Source organism: Accipiter gentilis, chromosome 32 (genome assembly GCF_929443795.1).
Source record: "Accipiter gentilis chromosome 32, bAccGen1.1, whole genome shotgun sequence".
In the NCBI taxonomy this organism is placed as follows: domain Eukaryota; kingdom Metazoa; phylum Chordata; class Aves; order Accipitriformes; family Accipitridae; genus Astur; species Astur gentilis.
This window is the reverse complement of record NC_064911.1, coordinates 15,371,332-15,391,308: the sequence shown is the minus strand read 5'-3', so window position 1 is coordinate 15,391,308 and position 19,977 is coordinate 15,371,332. Positions and strand designations below refer to the sequence as shown.

The following is a 19,977-nucleotide window of genomic DNA, read 5'->3' as shown; positions in this document are numbered from 1 at the left end:
CGGGAACGGGGTACAGGCTGGGGAGTGGGACAGTGGGTTTCACATACGTTATAGACAATGCTGAGAAGCTAGGGAAAGGAAGGAATACGTTCAGAAGAAATATGAATGTGATAATCCTGTTTTAGATTGCTGGTGGCCAAGGACTTCGGAAAAGCCTATCACGGCATCTCTGTAGGTCCTGCGGTTGTCTTCAACCCCCAGCTAACCATCTGTAGCTAAGCTGAGCGTATTGCTTTCCTATTACTTACACGGTTTTGCAGTCTTTAAAGACAGGTGAAATTTTATTTCAAAGGTCTGAACCGTGAAAACAGGTAACTCTCAAAGTGTGCAAGAAGCACAGAATTTGAATTACAGCGTTAGATCTCACGGAAAAATAGCTACACTGCCACTGAAGCCTGTAGCACAACCCACATGCACAAGAGCACAGAACTGTGTGCATTTTCAAATACAAACACTCACGCATCCACAGAAGTTAAATATGATCAAATACTCTTTCTTGGGACAGGGACTGCCATTTTATTTGATGTTCGTAGACCGCACAGCTGAAGGGCTGAAGGCTAAGGCTGCCGTTCATTAAGCTGCTTTTTTCGGTAGCGCGCGCGCGCGCGCTGCAGCTCTAAGATGCACGCAGCTTCTCAGTTTCTGTGTACTGCTCCAGTCTCAAATGATGTAAAGATACAATCTGTTACATAATTTATAGGAATGCAAGAAGTATTAAAAATAGAATATCACGTACTGTTTTGATGTTTAAGTACCTTAAAATAAGGGAACGTGTCCTACTTTTAACCCTATTTTTAGGTTCACAGGAAACTCTTAACCATGACGCTTAATTATTCTTTCTACTGGCCAGAACATAAACTGCTGTAAATGTAATTTTGATGACTGATCCAATATTCTCTATCGTCTGAAAGGGGGTCAGAAACTGAAGCCAAGGAGTTAGACATAGATCACAATTTCATTTTACACTATCAATTACTTGGTGGTTTCTTTGTATGTTTTTATTCAGTAATACTAACCTGTGTGTTAATATGCGGTCCCTCAAATCATTTTAAAATTCCTACTCAGTGACAATGATAAGGTTTCTTACCCATGGGAATTATCTGAGGACTAATTCAAATAGGATTATACTAAATTATAATTTTTGAAAATAAAATACCCTTCAGTATTAACTAAAAATTGACTCTCTTAGTATTTCTCTCCCAAATAATCATTAATATTCCCAATGGGAACACCACCAAGCTACAGTTTTCCACTTCAAGATGTGTTTTTAATTCAATACATAAAGGACAGAATAGATTGCTGTGTATTTTTGGGAAGGTGTATTTCTTCTGTTGCTTTTGAATTAATCTGGGTAAAAGCTGTGCAGTCATAACTTATTATCGCAGAATCTTACAGACGATAGTGTTCTTGATACATTAGAAGAAGAGGAACAAATACTTTGCTTTCATGAGAACTAAGTGCTTTAGGAATAACAAACAATTCTGTGATGTTCTGCATAATTGGATTTAGTGTTCCTTCAAGAGATTGCTGTGAAGCTGTCTATAATACACTTTTGGTTTCCTGGATGATTCTAGCCTTGCATAAATTTGAGTTGACAAAATACATGGTACTTTTTATAGCTATGCTAAGAGAATAATCATTTCATTTTTGGCAGAAGCCCAGAAGCTGAGAGCAGCTGTTTCTTATCTCTGGTTACCAGTGCAAGTTTACTGCCCATTACAAAGCTAGTGCAGGTAATGGACATATATATTTAATTCCTGGTTAAGACCATTTTAGTAGTCCATCTAAAACTCTTGCTAGCAAAGACTTTTTTTTTTTATATGACACTCTAGTATCCCTGTGTGCTACAGCACTCAAGAAGCAGACGTTTTCCTGTTTGCTAAGCGTAATTCAAAAGTGTTTTATTGTTCTACCTTGCAGAGCGTAAGACCTCATTACCATACACCCAGCTACTTGCAATGCTGTTGGCTGAAATTAAATACTGCAACAAAATATGGGGCATTTTAAGAGTGAATTTAAATTTCTCTATGCTTTATTTGCATTGATATACATTTTAATGGTTACCTAATTTGGGAGTTTCATTTCTTTCTGCTGGTGTGCTAACATCTGAGACTTGCTTTGCCTATTCAACTTGAGTGAACATGGTTCTTGACGGTAAGCCTACATCCTTATTTGTTTGCAGAATGTATAATGAAACGGCAGCATGCTGGCTCTCTGAACTTCAGCAGTATTTTAACCTATGCGGGATCTGAATGAAATATTAAATAGGACAATAGTGTAATTTTATCTATGGTGATATTACAAAAAATACTCTGATAAATATTTCACTTTAGCACTACAAACATACTGAAAAATACATGTATGTTTACTAATAGTAAACTGTTTCTCCTCCAGCTATTCAAAGAGTAAATTTAGTACGTCCACATTTAAAAGTTACTCTCAGTGGTCCTTATTTACACAGTCAGCACACACATCTAGTCACTATCTCATGGCATGAGTATACACTTTCAGTTTTTTAATACAAAGAAAATATTTTGACTCCTATTTGTCACTAGGGGTTAAAGTATTGGGAAACAGGTTTAGAACAGAAACTGCAAATTAACACTACCTAGTGCCTATGCACCATTACGTACATCGTCTCAATTTTTTTTTTTTTTTAGAAACTCATTATATTTATTACATATGCATTTCAGCATCATGATAGTTAAAGCTGAGCTCATTTTTGTGTTCACGATCAAGACAGTGCACTACCTGCTTGGTGGCCACAGTAGCTGTAACTCAGCAAGGTGCTTAATTAGGTCCACATTTTAATAATGCTAATAATTCACCGATTCAGCCTGGGAACTCTACCTGCGTGACTTACATTGCTCTACCTAGCATTATCATCATTAATATCTTTATGCAAACATAGAGCGAAGAGTTTCTTCATTCACATAAAGCTTGTTTTCATACCAATTACTTTCACTGCAGCCAGGTATGGTGTTGGTGACTTCAGATAAAGGCAGGCAGGGAGGACAAAATGATGAGTCAATCTTTGCGTCTGGAAAGACTCCGATTCCCCGAGAATCGGAAGTCCACACCTGTGTAAGGTACCTTAACCTTTCAAAGAAGATGCGTTGAGTACTATTCCAATTATTTTCAAATGAGACCATCATAAATGAGAAACTACTGCTCTCCAGACTATAAGGAGCTTATGCTTCTCTTCTGAGAGAATATGCTAAAGCAACGTTTCCCCTCCATAATCAGTTCGTGATATACGCTGGCAGGATGCCGTCTCCAATACATATGCCTGCTCAACAGTGACACAATAGAATTGTTTGCATAGCCTATGAGTTCTTTGAGATCCTTTGCAACAAATGTCAGAATACATTTGTAAAATACAATTCTCCCCACCCCCCCAATTTATAGAGAATTTGATTTCCGAATTATGTGCACTTATTATTGTACGAGGTGAGAGCGAAGAACAATCAGATCACGCTGTGTAGCGCTGAGGTCCAATGTTGCACCGTGTAGTTGAGAAACTGATGCCAGAATATATCAGCTCCACAATTTAGAAGTTACAAGGCAGAAGCCTCAATCAAAACCTGTCTTTCATAAGGACTACACAGCATGGGGTCTATTCGACTCCAAGCCCCAGCTCGTGGTGCTGCACACGTGCATTTCAGAGATGGAGAGAGCTTCTTCTCAGCTTGGGTTCTGCTGTTCTTAAACCTAAGCAAAGACTCACTGCTTCCCTGCAACGCGAGCGGGACCATCTGTCGCTGTAGCACACGTGCAGACATTTACTGCATATACATTTTCAGAAGACTTCTAACAAGTTTGAAGAACGGATTATATTAGTCATGAAAAAGTTCAGCACGTGATCAGGGCTAATTACAACAACGGTCATTGTACAAGAGTTATAAAAAAGGAGAACTTGCCACCCTGCGTTTCCTGCTGGAATCTTTACGGCCAATTTAAGATTTCTCACCTGCAGCCTAGGGTCAACGTTATATGATATGACCTAAATAATGCATGCCTTTAATCATGAACGCTGTTTCCAGAAGTTTCCAAATGCCACTTGTAACACAAAATACAAAATCCATCTAATGCTCATTTTCCTAAATGTCACACTACTGTAAGATGGCAAAAACCCAAGCATCTACCTGTTTATTAATACAGCAAAGTGCTATAATCTGTATTGATCCACATATCCCAAGTTACAGGTACTTCACGTTGCTAACCTGTGTTGCACTCTTATGCTCTTAAAAATAAAGTCTCTAAAACTGCCTCATCAAATGAGGTCACAGAATGACCTAATCAAATTGCTGGTGATTTTTCTGCAAATGGAATTGGATAAATAGAAAAATAAGTCTTTGCTAAATATTCCATGTCTCACACAGCAAAACATAACAGAAAAATTCTAATATATGTATCTAGAATATGCCTAATGTACCATAGCCCTGGAGTTTGAGGAAAAGGAATGTCCTAAACTAAACACAGCGTACATCTCAGGACAACAAGAAAAATGAAGTAGTTTTCGTTTAGGCTTCCCAGATCCAACATTACTACAAAAAGATTATAAAATACTGGGGGGAAGATTCTGTCTTGGCAACTTACCAATTCAGACAGTGGACAAAAGTATAATAGGCAATAACCTATCTTTTGAGTCTTATACTCCTTAAGGGTAAAAAAATAATATTTGATTACTTGCAAATTATTTAGCATTGCAGAATATAGAATTATCTACCAACCAAGGATAGGCTGCTATAAAAAAATACAAAAAGACAACAGCAATTTTCCTGACCATTCTTCCCCTGCTCAAACCCCTGCTTTAAAATAAATACTATACAGCATTGTCAAATTGATGACAAATGAAAACCAAGAACACAAGAGAGGGGTTTAGCATGAATTATTTTTTAAGTACCATTCTAAGATATTTTTTATTGGAAGCCTTTTTTCATAAACACAAGATATTAATTACAAGGAAAAATTGTCTGCTTCCAGGTGAAGAGAGGGGGAGAACATCATCATCTGAAAACTGACTTAATCATTTTGTTCAGAAATTTGTACCCCAATGTATCATAGTGGAAAGGGTCACAGACGTGCAGGAAAGAGGAAAACATAGGTATAAGGCTGGGTTTCCATAAATTCTGTTTCATTGTGAATCGGATATTGTAAGTTTTATAGAGAGATTCTCTGTGGTTTTCCTGAGAAGAAAATGTAATGAAAAAATTAAAGCCCACAAGAGGAGGAGTGGCGATCATATGACCTGATGACATACTTTCACTGTAAAAATTATTCTACTCATTTTATTCCAAAAGTAAGAATAAAGAGATTCTCTCAAAATATGCCAATGTGATATTTCTCTTAAAACCCTTTAGCAGTCAGGCAAAGGCTAGCTCTTCCAGAAGTTTTAGCTATGGTCATGATACTCTAAACAAGAAGAAATGGACCGAAGACAATTTCCCCTAACTTTAAACCCGATTTACCCATCACACAGGTCTTGAGGTTGAATTGGTGCCCAGTGCTGCTACAAATTCCCCATGATAACAACGGCAAGACCTGTGAACTTGTTTTGGTTGGTACTTTAATAGTTTTCTTTTTTTCCTTTTTCAGAAGCACAGGCAGTCATTTTGCATTTATACGAAAGTAGAAAAAAGTTTTCTAGCAATCAGGCTCCTCTAGCTAATATCCCCATATTTAAATGCAATAATAAAATCCTTTTGCTTCCAGAGAGTTCTCAGAGTTAGGCTTATTCTTTTGTGACCACTTACCCTCTATCTTTATATTACTATCTGGGAATATTTTCTATTCAAAGCATTCAATGTGATATCTAAAAATATTAAATCACCTATCCAAAAGACACAGATGATTGGACACGCTCTTCAATGTCTGCACATCACAATGATGTCTGGAAGACAATATAATACAATGTATGCAGCGAGAAATAAAAGAGAAAGGTGTAGATTATATTCCAGTGCTAAGAGCTATCAGGTGGATGGGTAAAGTGTCTTAAGGCTCCTAGAGCCCTGTCATTTTTGGAGTCAGATGTTTTAATTAGCAGGACTTGCTCTTTTCAAGATGTCTGCCTGGGCAAGAAAAAGCTTCACTAATATTCACTTTGCATAATAATCAGCACTCAGCCAGAAGGTGGGAAACGTGACTACTTGACTTCTCTCCCAACTTGAAGGAATTCAGACCCACATCTCCAGTTTCTGAGGAGAGCGGCCTAAATAACTGCAGGGAAACGTGAAGGCAGAGAAAGTAAAAAACCCAGATCTGAACCTTAACAGCTCTGAGCTTATCCTGAGAAGGAGAGACCTAGGCTGCATAGCCCACTCCTACGATCATATTTTTTATTTTTAAGCAACAATTGTCTGACATAAGATGCAGCAGATGCCCTCTGATGGCTAGCTTGCAATACAAACTGTTGGCTCCAGCATTCGTAACCTTTCTGTTTCTGAATGAAAGCTCTACAGCTACCTCATTTCATGTTGAATTCAATGCTGTTCCTGCTTGGAAGTCCAAAGCTTAAAGGCATAGTTAGGTATGTCCAGTTAAAATATAGTTCCTAGCACATATTTAGGCATACAGATTTAAAAGTCTGGGTCTGATGTATCCAGGTAGCAGAAGCTTGTAGCCTGGGAAATACAAATCACAAGATGTCAGCTAGATATAAATCAGCCTTTTGGCCTTGCAAACCTAAATGTTCTTTCCGTTCCTCCTATTTCCAGCTTCTTCACCTTGATGAAAGTCCGTGTTCTCTGAGCTTAGGAATCACAAGCGGCACCTGGATCTCCCAGTCGCGCTCGTAAGTAATTGCCAGTTATATCTGAGCACTACTTTTGTGCAGTCACTTCATCGACATGCTATACATGCAAACAGATGGCTCATACTGGAGCTGGACAGTAAATTACAAGGTTTGCTTATGCTTTTAAAGATGTGATTGCTGAAAAATAGAAGGTATTACAAGTAATGCACATGAATGAGCTATCACATTAAAAATAGGATTGATGGGAGGCTGGCTAGCACAGCAAATGATATTAAAAACAATCTGACATCAATCGTACCTCTCATTTATTGCATCTCAAAAAAAAAGAAGTACTAACTGTTGTGACAAATACAGATGGGTCCTCCAAAAATAGACAGTGAATCCTGTTCATTGTAAGACACAGCATCACAAAATAAAATAGAGAAATCGGAAAAGTAAAATTATTCCAGAGGAGTCACTGAAAATCCTGGAGCTGGCATTATGTTTGAAATTTGCAGGTACTCTTTTTCACACTTCAGTTACTGTATATAGTTTCCAAATTAAGCACCATGATCCATGAAAGGATCACAGATTTTTTTTAATTACTTTGCTAAATATTTACCAATGTCTCTTTAATAGAAAGGGGATTTATTTATTTGTTTTTTTTTTTAACACCCTCATTGAGATCATTCAAATTAAGCAGCAAAACCTTCACAACCAACAAACTCACTGTGTGGATTCACAATATAATGTCTTGCACATTAATACATTTATCAGCTGTATCTTAACAACTATTGCTGCGAATGCTGGGAGTCTCCGTCCTTGGCAAAGAATAAACTGAGGAGGAGCTGGGATTCTGTGGAGACTGGCAGAGTGAAATGAATTTGGGGGAGCATGAAGGACAGATCAGAAGATCAAGGGCTGAGGTGAAAGAGCCCAGCAGAGAAACGTAGGAGGCCTGGAGGGAGGCAAGTGCCTGTACTGGCAGAAAAGCAAGGTGACGGTTTTGGTGAGAGTCCTTTACACTTGAGGGCAGCCCAAACCTTGCTATAGGCACACAAGTGTGTACTAGCTCCTTTGTCATTACTTTTTTAACTTGCAACCAGGAGATGTCCGAATTATCCTGTGCCACAATATAGAAAAACAGTCACCTGGTCATTTAGAAGAGTGGAAAGGGAAGGTTGAACTGCATGAAAGGACAATGGAGAAAAATTGTCCCTAAATTAAAAATGCTATAAAGGAGGAGACTTGGTGGTTGATTTTTTTTTTTTTTTCCTTTTTCACTCCTTCTCTCTCTAGCTCGCACCTTCCTTCCCATCTCTCTCAGAAACAGCAGTAAGAATAGCTCTCAGAACAGGCTGCAAGTGCTTAGAAACAGGGACAACCACTTGATTTCTTGCCTGCACTGGGCATGACAAATACGAGGTCCCTGCCTCACTCCCCCATTACTTTTGTGCTAGTTTTTCAACAGCCCTATGCAGCCTCAGTTCCAACCAAGCAGAAACAAACAGATGATGCTGTAATTTCTATATATAGAATAATAACAAACACGTAAAAAACATTACAGCAGATAAGCAGCTCGTATTTATTTCATCCAAATAGGAAAGAAATGTAATTCAGTTACTGATTTAACGTGAACTTGATTACAGTACCACTCTTTTTGCAGAACTACTTAAAGGTAGATCAAATCTAAAAGGACAATTTTTCATGTAAGTATATGAGCACAGTTGAGGACTGAAGATCATCACCCACACACATTAAGGTGAGCAAACATGTATGGTAGAGGGAAGGTTGATGTTGAGTTTGAGAGGATGAACTGATTATTACTGGCATATAAATTAGGTATGAAATAGCCAATAAATTGCTTATTTTCCTCACTTATTACAGTTTGCATTGATCTTGTGTGTATCTCAGCTCCTTAGATAAAAATGCTCTGTGAGCTGATCTTATAAAACCAGAGAGCAGAACTACCGCGATTCATCTTTTCACTCTTGTTGCCACAGCTAGTCCAACTTGGACTCTCTTTGCCATACACTGGAAGATCATTTACAAGCCATTAAATTCACCTTCATTTGACCTGGCCAATTCTGTTTGGCAGCCCTTATATTTGACTTGTTCATCCCCAAAAATACAGATACAGAAACAAGACTAGAGCTAGACGGCAAATACTCTGACACTCTCTCCCCTGCAGCGCTGCCTCTCCAATAGATGTGCTTCTATCAGCGTAGGGATGCAGCAGAAGCAGTACATAAAAAGCACGTAAAAGCACGATATTTTCCTCAGGTAGTACATGACATCGAGGAACTTGATGCTTTTGGAATTTGATGCTTATGAAAGATGGAACAGATAGATGCACTGGCAGTTTTCAGTGACAGAACACTTATACTTGGGAAGGATTCTATAGATATTTTCAGTGCTTCAAGCACACCTGCATGCAAAAGTTAGGTAAGAATGTGTATTGGCACTTGTATTTGCGTACACGTCTAAGAAAGAGAGACAGAACAAATACACATAGCCGAATCACTGAGAAAAAAAAGGACATTTCCAAAGTCAACACCTGGCTCCTTTCCCTAAAGCAATCCTCAAGTGGTGAGAAGCGTCCTGAATCATTTCCACTCCTTGCTGGCTGTGGTTAGTACACAGAAGAATAGTGTATTGTGTCTCAGCATCTCACTAATTGGTGGGTGGGCTCAAAGAAGTGACTATCATAACGCTGAGCAACTTTTAGATTGGTCTAGTTTATCAGAAATAAGGCAATATGGGTCTAGGACACAACTGTCACACAAATTGCCTGGCTGCACTCAGCACCGGCACTGAGAACAATGACGTGCTCTTCAGTGTGATAACGTAGCTCAGGTCACTCTAGTCTCTTCCAGACTGCAATACAGGCTGCCTTAATTTACCCTTCCTGTTCATTCTTTCACCAGGAACACACTGTGTGTCTTAAGAAAAACAGGCGTCTGCTTGCATGTTGCTGTCATGTCGTATACCCGTAACAACTCTCACACATTCAATCTGAACAAGTCTGATTTGCAGTTATATGTATTGAGCTGACTAATTAGTCCCAGTGATTAAGAGTTCATTAAAGAGATTTTGAAAAAGTAGTAGAAATCACAAAAATAGGGCTTGTTTCTTCGCAGCATCATAATTTGATAAGTAAGATGCAGGGCTGAATCATTGGGAGCCTGCATTATGCTTATATGGCACAACATTGACTCCGGTTTTGAATTTGCAGTTCACCCCACCGAGAATTTTCAGTTTCCCATTGAAATTTTCAGTGGAAAAAATGGTTAACCGATTCAAATTACAATGCAGTATCAGCTGAAGAGAAGTTTGTCCTCTACCCCACTGTGAACGTAGCTAGGCAGTAACAGCAACATCTATTTCTGATGTCTGGATAGTTTGTCCCTCTGCATATAGGAGACCATTATCCTGTGACTATGTTCTGTTCTGCTGATATAATCTCTTAAATAAAGTTTTACTGTTTACTTTCCTTAATTGAAGTACAATAGAAAAGACACAGCCTTTAAGAAGCTTCACTTTAGTCACTGCCTTGGAGCTTTGAAGGTGTTTCAAGTTGTCTTTCAGTGTACTTCAAAACATCCTTGATAAAAGAGTGTGTGCAGAGGTGGAGTGGGAATATTACTAGCAATTATATTTTATGCAGAGTTGTAAAAAGTTTACTTAACTGCCATCTTTCCCGCTACGGTTTTGATCCTCTCACGGCTCTGCTAAGTGATCAAATCCTGCAAAGTATTTTTCTTGCAGGTCTTATTTTGCGCCTTTTTGGAGCTGAATATTTCTTTGAACAGATAAACCTTTTTTTTTTTTTTAAGCCTTTCTGGGTTACAATCTTCAGAAACTTATACAATTTTTAATATCATTTTAATTCTCTAGTCCGAAAAGGGAACCTTCAAACACCGAAGACCAGCCTTGCATTGACAGATGTATTGACAAACAGACTTGATACTGGCAGATATTTTCCTTTTACCCGGGACTATATGAACTTACTTAACAGTGTTCTGCTCCCAGTAATGAAAAAAAAAAAAAAAAAAGCAAAAACCAACAACATTATAATACAGTCTAAAATAGAAACTCATAGCAACAATAACCGGCGCGTGGCTACAAAAATATCAATTAACTATGTATGCAAGCTGAGCAAGAAAAATGGGCAATTACTCACTGGTAAGAAAATGCTGGGAAGTAGGGCCAAAATCCCTGTGAGCTTCATGCAGTTGCCTGATGCGCTCATCAATGGCCACCTGTTAAGAGAGAAGAAAGAAAATTACTCTTCTAAACAAGTAACAAGTAGCAATTAGAGTTAGATACTTTTTTTTCATTAGAGAACATTCTGTTTAAAATTAAACAAACTCCTGCAACAATCGTGACCCCTCAGGGCTTAAGTGAGATTTAATGTGTCTTATCCAACAGAATGGAGGTCAAAAAAGATTTGGGGTTGGGTTTTGGTGGTTCCCCCCGCCCCCCTCAACTTTAACTGATGCTAGAACAAGTTGAAAATGAAAAAGCTGATAAATAAAAACAGAGCAAATTGGCTTGACTTTATGTACCTGAAAAGAATACGACCGTCGCTTACCAATATTGAAGTCAGAAACATTCCTCTATGTTAATACTTTTACAGAACTACCTCAGAAGTACTTTTTGAGAGTATGCTATTATAAATCAGCATGTGACAAGTACTGGTTTTTAATGGGGACATGATAACCGTATTTTAACCGAGTGCTGAAATGAGGGTAGCCAAAGAGCAGCTGGTACCAACATTTCTGTTCTTTTAATCAGTCAATCCCTACCTCCTCGACCCTTTCCTTGGAAAAGTCCTTTGAAGAACATGTTGTTCCTAAAGTTTTGTTGGGTGGGTGTACTGCATGAAAACACAGATGCTAGTTGTAAGATTGGTTTTATCTTTATCCTTGAAAAACCCGGTAGAGTTAAATATCAAGCAAACAGCCAAGAGGGGGTGGTTGCTATAAGATTCCATACTGTATGAATGACTTCTACCAGCAGCTTTATAGCCTATATGCTAAAAGCATACCATCACTGAGTTACGCCTAAAAATAGGATTAGGTAAAGCAAGGAAAAATGTTTGAAAGTAACGATAGAATATTTTAGAAATGTATTAAGTAAAATAACTGACAGGAAGCAGATTCACTTATCTTAAATATTACCTGTAAGAGCAAGTGTTGTATCAACACTGGCAAAGCAGAAGGTAAAAGCCATTGGTCTGTTTTTATTGGCCTAATTGTGATATATGTAACCAGGAAACAAATAGGTTGCACAAGTAAAAAGCAAGCTGCATTTTAAAACTTCCAGGGATTTTTTTGGTTGGTGGTAGGAAGGAACAATTGTATAGTAACTGGGTACGATTCAGTTAAAAGGGAAAAAATAATGATAGAATTGACTAGCTCTTTGATATGGCTGTGTTTGCCAAATAACCCCTAGCCCCCAAAATCTTGTTTTGCTAAACACAATAGAAATTTAACATCAGGATGTGATTTTTTTTTGCTTACAATTTCAAAACTGACACTATGCCCAAAAGGCTCCCCTTCCTTTCTTTCCTCAAGCCATTTTTCAGATGCTTCTCCTGCAGCTTCCTCCATTCCTATGCCACCTTTTCCCTTCCGGCTTCCTCTACACAGATACGATCAATATGATTTTTTGCTAGTCCCCACCGACCAGCACCTCCCCGCATAGCTCAGCTACTAGCATATCACCATGTAGCCTCTGTTCTCATTTCTACTGTTTTCTTGAATCCAGAATTGCTCACAGAGCAACATTTCTACTGGTAGGTTTAAGGCAGGCACATGCTGGCTCAGTCCTATGACCTGTGCTTTTTTTTTTTTTTTTTTTTTTGCTTAATCTTGCCGATTGCTTAGCTAGACAAAACTAAGCCTAGGAAGAGTCTGAACTCTGGATAACTTCCGACACTGTGAGTAGAAGGTGGTTGGGTAAAGGACATTTTAAGCCTAAAGTGAATTGCATGGATAGATGTTCTGTTAAGCAATGCTTCATACTAGGGACTGGCTTTGGGCTTGAGTTCGCATATAGTTCAAAGCTTAGATATAAGGTAGGGAAGTCTGTAAGTGCATAGAAAATAATGCTAGGGCTGCTTCTGGTCAGCAATATTGTTAGCTTAAGTACAGAAGCATAAACTAATGTGATATTATTTTTAATCAAGAAATGGCCTTCAATGAAGACTAGGAAGATAATCTTAAACATACTTAAAACAAACACACGCAAATAAAAAAATATGGGAAAAAGTATTAATGGAATTATATATACTCTTTGGAATCCTCTTAAAATAAGCCTCGTAACATACCTATCTTGTCATTAGGACATTTTTGGTTAGTAAAGAAACATAAGGCTCCTCCTTTATATTAGTTCTTACTTTTCAGCAAGTCAGCTAGGACGGAAAAAGTACTTTCTGGCATGCAGAACCCCTAAAGAGAATGAGAGCTCTACAAATACACAGCGGGGAGCAGTGTTTCATATAGAAGAATGACAACAGCCAGCTGGTGTTCAGAACAGAGTATGGGAATCCTTGGGTATGTGTAACCACTGCCAGCTCACAGCCCGTACAACTTCTTTAACTGTGCTAAAACTGAGAATTTCAAGCACTCCAAATTTCAATCACTTCAAAATATACAGGTGAGCTTTGAGCTGCACAGAATTATCAAACTGAGATTTTTAGCCATATATGCACATCCAGCAAACTAAAATACCTTACACACTTCAGGGTAAATTTTCAAACCGAACAGGTTGGATGTGAGCCAGGAAATACCTCTGTCTAGAGGTAGATTTTGTCAACACAGAGATAAATAAAACATTGGGAAATCTTGAGTATTCTCCAGGAACTAGCACCTGAGAACATAGAAATTTGCTCCATTCAGCTGCCAGGAAATACCACTTAGCGATGTACCAGCGTACTACCTTTTAGGTGCCAAAAGATGAACTCACTATTGATGGTAGAGCAAGGAAAATTATTGCAGTCAGTCTCTATGAACTTCACCAAGACTAAGATGTAAATGATAAAATAACAGAATTTGAACATGGGGTTATTGTGAACAATAAAAAACCCCACTGGGCAAACAATGATTACTTAAAGTTACAGAAGAATGTGTCTCTGATCCAATAAAATCAGAGTTGGATTTGGCTTTGTGGTTTACATTCTAACTACCTGGAAAAGGAGAATCACATCCACCTTGAGTCTTCATAACTGATTTTTGATTCTTGAAAAAAAATTCTCACTGGTACCTAAGTTTCGGGTTTTTTTAATTCATTTTCAGAAAGAAGCTATAGGTAATGCCTAAATTTAAAATTTTGTCTTGTTTTCTTCCAAGTCAAGTGAAATAGGTTGCTCCAATATAAGCACAAACAGTATCCTATGTATTTGTGTATGCTACACTCTGAACGAGTACAGTTTTCCTTAGAACAAAATGATGTTGTGAAAAACTGGAGCTGTGTGTGAAGAAAACAGCAAAATTTTGAACCCGATTCAAGCATTCATTTTCCTTGCTTAAATGGAAGCAAACATAAAGACTGTGAATGAGTTTTGCAAATACATCCCCCCCCCCCACCCCCCGCCATGTCTCAATAGCCAAAGGAAAAATTATGTCTTCTGACTTCAGTAATCTCTTCCTACTAGTATCAGCTTAGCCAGACTAATATGCAAAAAGTAATCATTTTAAAGGTACTATCACCAGTATGTAACACGCAAGATGGGACTATGGATTGGATTTGGGTATCTTTTAGGTAAAACTCTCTACAGTATTTCTCAGCAAGCATTGTTACTTAAAAAAATAATAATAAAAAAATCAATAGGTAGATTTCCAAGAAGTCGGCTATTGCTTTATCTGAATCAAGATATGAGAATTTGGTTTTAACTGACTAAAATCTTTTTATATCTGATTTTGACTTAAAAACAAACATTAGCATTTTCTGTGATCAGGATACTTGAACTGCTGCTTTTCTTCACTGAGGGTACATGCTTCAAGAGACATGCATTTCCATTATTGTTTAATTCGCTGTTTTACATAACATTTACCTTCTTTCAGTTCTAACAAATGAAAGGGCCACAGTAGTGCAGTAAACATTATACTTGAAGATGAAGACAGTAATACTAAAAATCCTATACTGGTTTTAAGTGATATTGACATGGAACATAAACAGCTTCTGCTAAACAAACAAACAAATGCTATTTAAAGTTCTTCTCCTTTAAAGACTTTGAAAACATCTGATGAAACAAATTCTGTTTCCCATCATTTGGATGCAGCCATGGGAACTGAACAGATAATCAGTTTCAGATAAACAGATTACAACAATAACAAAAGCAAAGCTATGTCATGTAGTTGTTAAGAATAGTTTATAAGTACTTTACCTAATGTAGGGGTTCAACCTTGAAAACACCTGTTAGAACAGCTCCACTGAAATCAGTATAAGGATTTGATGGATTTGACTTGGGTCTACTACTAATCAATCTCTTTTTTTTTTTTTTTTTTTTTTTTTTTTTAAATTTTGCTGGGGTTTAACCGAGAACATTTTTATTGCATCTAAAGCATTCTTTGTTTATGTCCACACTACAAAACAGGCATAGATGAAGAGGCAATATTAAGTTGTTTCATTCCCAGTATTTTCCATGTTCTTAAAAAGTACCCAACACCAACTTATTAAGGTGTGCTGGAGTTGCTGAGCTATTCAGAAAGATGTGGTGGAGGAAGGGGGCACACCCCGTCATGTTGTTAAAGTTGTGCCTGCAAATAACGAGCAGCCTCAGCAAAGAGCTCTAAAAATGGTCTCTCTCTCGATCCATGAATCCTGTATTCTTGGATATACAAGTTCCATACTAGGACAACATAATACTCAGCCTAGGCCTAACACTGTGTCTTAATTCCTGCCCCAGTCTTCCCCATCGCTTTGATGTTCAACTGAACACCTTCAGTAGAGGAAACTACCTCCGGGGTGCTTATGCCCCGGACAGCTAATCTCTGATCACTAGGCTAAAATCTAATCTGCAAAATGAGCGACTCCAATACTGCACGAGTGAAGGGGAGCGGTGGAATGCCTGTTTGTGCTCAGCACACTTAGAGAACTCACATTCAATGCACTCTGCAAGGAATTTATTCAAAAACGTCTCATTTGTGAATCTTAAGTGGCCAATGAAGCTAGTGATCACACGTAGTGAGAAAACATCAGGCAAACAGGGAATGTTACAGGTGAAGATGTGAATGCTTCCACCCTCATTAGCATTGAGGCAATTCAGAAAGAGACTTCTGTGGGTTCCAAACTCTAATTCAAGAATTGCACCTGAATTATTATTCAATTCACTTCTCTATCACAGTCCTCTGTTTGGACACATCCTTTTCTAAAGATGAAGAACAAAGCATGCAAAACCACTAAAATGTTAGTTATCTATTGAACACTCTTTATGTATCTCCCTTCTTGATATATTCATACGTCTCTTGCAGTGCTTCTTTAAAGAGATCTAGCATGCAACTGCATTTGGCTTTCCTAGCCAACGCGAATGGCAAACGTGCAAGTGCACGCTCTTGAGCAAAAAAGCACAAACACCTACAGTTCTTCCTAAATGACACTAACAAAAATGCCTTTGCTCTACTATAGCATGGTTTAGTTCAACTGCTGCCATGCTAGTGAAACAGCTAAAAAGATGCATTATACACTCATCTCTCCCTGCTCGAAAGCATTACTATCTATCTCGCAAAGACTATTTCCTGTAAAAAAGATATAATAATTTTCTTCTCATTCTAATTTTTAAACTGCAATCACATGTTCATAACAGTTACATTTTTCTTAGGGTATTTGATAAGCAAGGAAATAAAGAAGCTTTATTACAGAAACGGGTTAAATTAGTATCCATTAGCCTCTTGCAGTGTGATCGAGTTGCCATAATTGAAAATAACTGTCAATTTTCTCCTAAAAGGCTAGAAAAAGATGGAAGTGCTTCAGAAGAAACAATGTGCAGAACAATGAATCAAAACCCATTCTGCTGATAGAGTGGTTATTTGTTTGTATTCACTTAAAAGAAAACCACAACAAAAAACTCTCCCCAAAACAATTCTACCTGTGACACCAGTGACAACATTATCTGAAAAGTCAATGTAGTTGAAAACATGAAACTAGCAAATGAGAAGTCTATACAATTGTATATCACACATCTTTGTACATTATCTCTCTTGCGGCCCACCCTGGTTTATTTCTAGGTGGATCTCTTTAGAAATATCTTAATCTGCCAAGCAAAGTAAGGCAATAAGTGGCTTTTTTTTCTTCCTACGTTTGTTCTGCACGCTTTTTTACGTGTCTGCAATTTAAGTTGATTTTTATTCTAAGAAAAAAAAATATGTTTTTGTCTCTGATGCTCATGGAAATGAGCAGCAGTTTCTACCCCTGTTTCTAAGCCAAATCATGCTGTCATTGAAGAGACTTAATAGTGTCAAATGCTATTTTGATAGGGGATTATTAATACTATAATGGAAAAAAAGATTTCAATTCTCCCTTTTTCTGATTCACCATTGCTAGGTCTACTGCCATACTAGCCAAGTGCTAGAATCCTAACACAAATTGAAGATAAAAATGTTGGTTTGGGGTTGTGGTCCCCCGTCCCCCCCCCCCCAAAGGAAAATAAAACTTATCCTCACCAGATTTCTCTGAATGTTCTCACTTTGGAATAAAATATACCTCTCTCTATATATATGTACACACCAATATACCAATATTTTGCCTATAGGCAAATATTAGAACATTTTTCAATCCACCAAGTTAAAATAGGGGAGGAGGAATGGGTTTTGTTAAGTTCTATTTTGTGAAATTACTTCACTTTCTGTTTTAAGATCATTGATAGAAGAGTAAGGAGGTCTGGTAGGTATCACCTATCCCACTCAGTAAAGTTAGACATTTATGTTCGAGCTTAACTTCTTCAAATTGCTATTAATTTGAAACACAGCAACAGCATAAACTCTTCTAAGGTCAAAATTATATCCTTTTTGGAAGGGCATCTAAGGGCACATACAGCATACTATAGAGACACTAATTACATAATTATGCTGCCCCAAATACAGGCAAATTAGATGAAGGTGTGTAAGTAGCTATTTTTACTGCTTACTGACATGAGACAGTAGAAATGAGATCACTAGTTAAAAAAAAAAGCAAAATATATAGAGTTAAGGCAATTGTTGAATGGCTGAATATGCCGGGGATTCTGAGAAAAAATGGCAAAAAAAAAAAAAAAAAGAAGAAAAAGAATAGAAGTCTCTAATCTAAACAGCTATATTTAGTGCAGCAGCAAAATGACACACAATCGCCTTTTTTAAAAATTTGCTTCACCAAAGGCTGTTCTCATGAAACGAGAAAGGCAATTTTCTGTATTAATAAGGATGCATACATACAATACTTATTAGAATAACACTCCCTTAATTCTCCCACCATATTCATAGCATTTCCACAGCCTCCTGACCTTGACTCCAATCACATCCCATTTGACTGCATATCAAAGGAAACTGGCTTCTACAAGACCCTCTTTAATGTTACCCAGCAATTCTCCTCCCAAGAGCTGAAAAGCTTCTTTCTTCTCTCTCACTGGCTCAGAGCTGCCAAAGCAGTACGAGGCTGTTCTTTACAAATCAATAAACAGGAAGATCTGATCTACTGTACTCCTAATAGCTACTGAATTCAGCCACTCACTGTTCCTTGTACATTAGGAGATAAGGTTGGATTTAAATAAGCACACTTTGTGCTGTTAATGAGGAACAGCTGGGGAAAAGGCAATTGATAGTCATTGTTCTCAGCTGCTGAACTTCAGGTTTAAGTCTTGATATTTACTGAGTTGAAAACACAGCAAAGGGCAATTGGTTTCCCAGTGAAAAGTTCTGTAATCCAAAATCTTTTCAAAGTGTAAAAGTTAACATAATATGTGCTTGTTTTCCATGTGAAAGAAAAAAATAGATAAATGTAATGTTATTCGCGTGCATTTACAGCTGTTACAAAGACTACATTCAAATTCCAAGATTTCTGGTTCATGGTAGGACTGTATACTTCAGCAGATTGAAATCTGAGTGACTTCATGCAATTCTTTCAGTAAAAAAAAAAAAAAAAGAAATCCTAAAATCTAGTAGGATACATGTATTGTACCTTGACTGCCTTTTTTTTTTTTTTTAATCTTCAGATGAAATAAGAGAGTAAAATGTAGTAAGAATTCAGGGAACATCTTAAAGCCCTAGGCGTAGAGCCTTAGAAAACAGTAAATAAAAGAACAATCTCCTTGACTTATTATGTCTAATGTGAATAACCAGCCATTGCTTCTTAGGCCTTTGTTTTATCATCCTAAATCAGTGAACTTCAGGCTTGGTGTATCTCTATGCCTAAGGAAAGAAAGTTAGGTCTTATGGTTTAAATAACAAAACCATTCAAATTCAGAGGGAATAAAACAGTTGTAAACCCTGTGAAATCTTAAGAACAAACATCTTTAGGAAACAGTTCTCTTGGAAAACATTACTTGTTTTGTTTTGGATAACAGATAAACTGTCAGACAGGCCAAGCATTTGCCATCTCCACTGCTCCTGTAAAAGCCATCACAAATGCTGGGGGGGGCGGTTCTGCAAGGGAATTGGCTTTCACATCACTGTATGTTCCTCATTTCTACTGATGCGCTTTTGTTAGGTATAAAATATTTTATGAAACTGATATGAGCTGAGCATGGACTCAGCTTTTTAAAAGTACAGGAGAGTGCTGTGCCATCCTCCATTCTTGAGCATTTTATTAACAAAGGTTTCAAATTCTTGACTTTCCAGCCACATTAATTCTCTTTTAATATTGCTTTTTGTATGTAATTTAATCAATCTGAACTACTTTTCTGCCAAATTCCTTGCAGAATTTTATAGTATGCCAAGAAAGTCATTTTACAGGTGATGATAGTTAGCAACTATTTTTTCACAAAAGAGCACTGCACCAATTAAAAAGTTTTCAATTCACAATTTACATTAGCTTCAAATATATAAATACCCATTGACATCCCTCACTAGATTCCACTCCAAGTGGGCTGTGGCTTGCCTAACCACCTCTCTGTATGCTTGGACAGTGCCTCTATATTCCTTCCAGGTCACCTGTCCGTGCTTCCACTTTCTGTATCGTCCTTTTTTATGTCTGAGTTTTGCCAGGAGCTCCTTGTTCATCCATACAGGCTTCCTGGCGTTTTTGCCTGACTTCCTGCTCTTGAGGAT

General features: G+C 37.6%; 1 protein-coding gene across 20 annotated transcripts in view; it reads right to left on the bottom strand.

Moving 5' to 3' along the window:
- Positions 1-19,977, bottom strand: part of DMD (dystrophin) — a 1,191,992-nt gene that overhangs the window by 115,799 nt on the left and 1,056,216 nt on the right. For all 20 annotated transcript variants that reach the window (XM_049835325.1, XM_049835324.1, XM_049835302.1 and 17 more), the window contains one exon: positions 10,917-10,995. In XM_049835325.1, the coding sequence (XP_049691282.1) occupies positions 10,917-10,995 (79 nt within the window). The remainder of the gene's footprint in view (positions 1-10,916; positions 10,996-19,977) is intronic.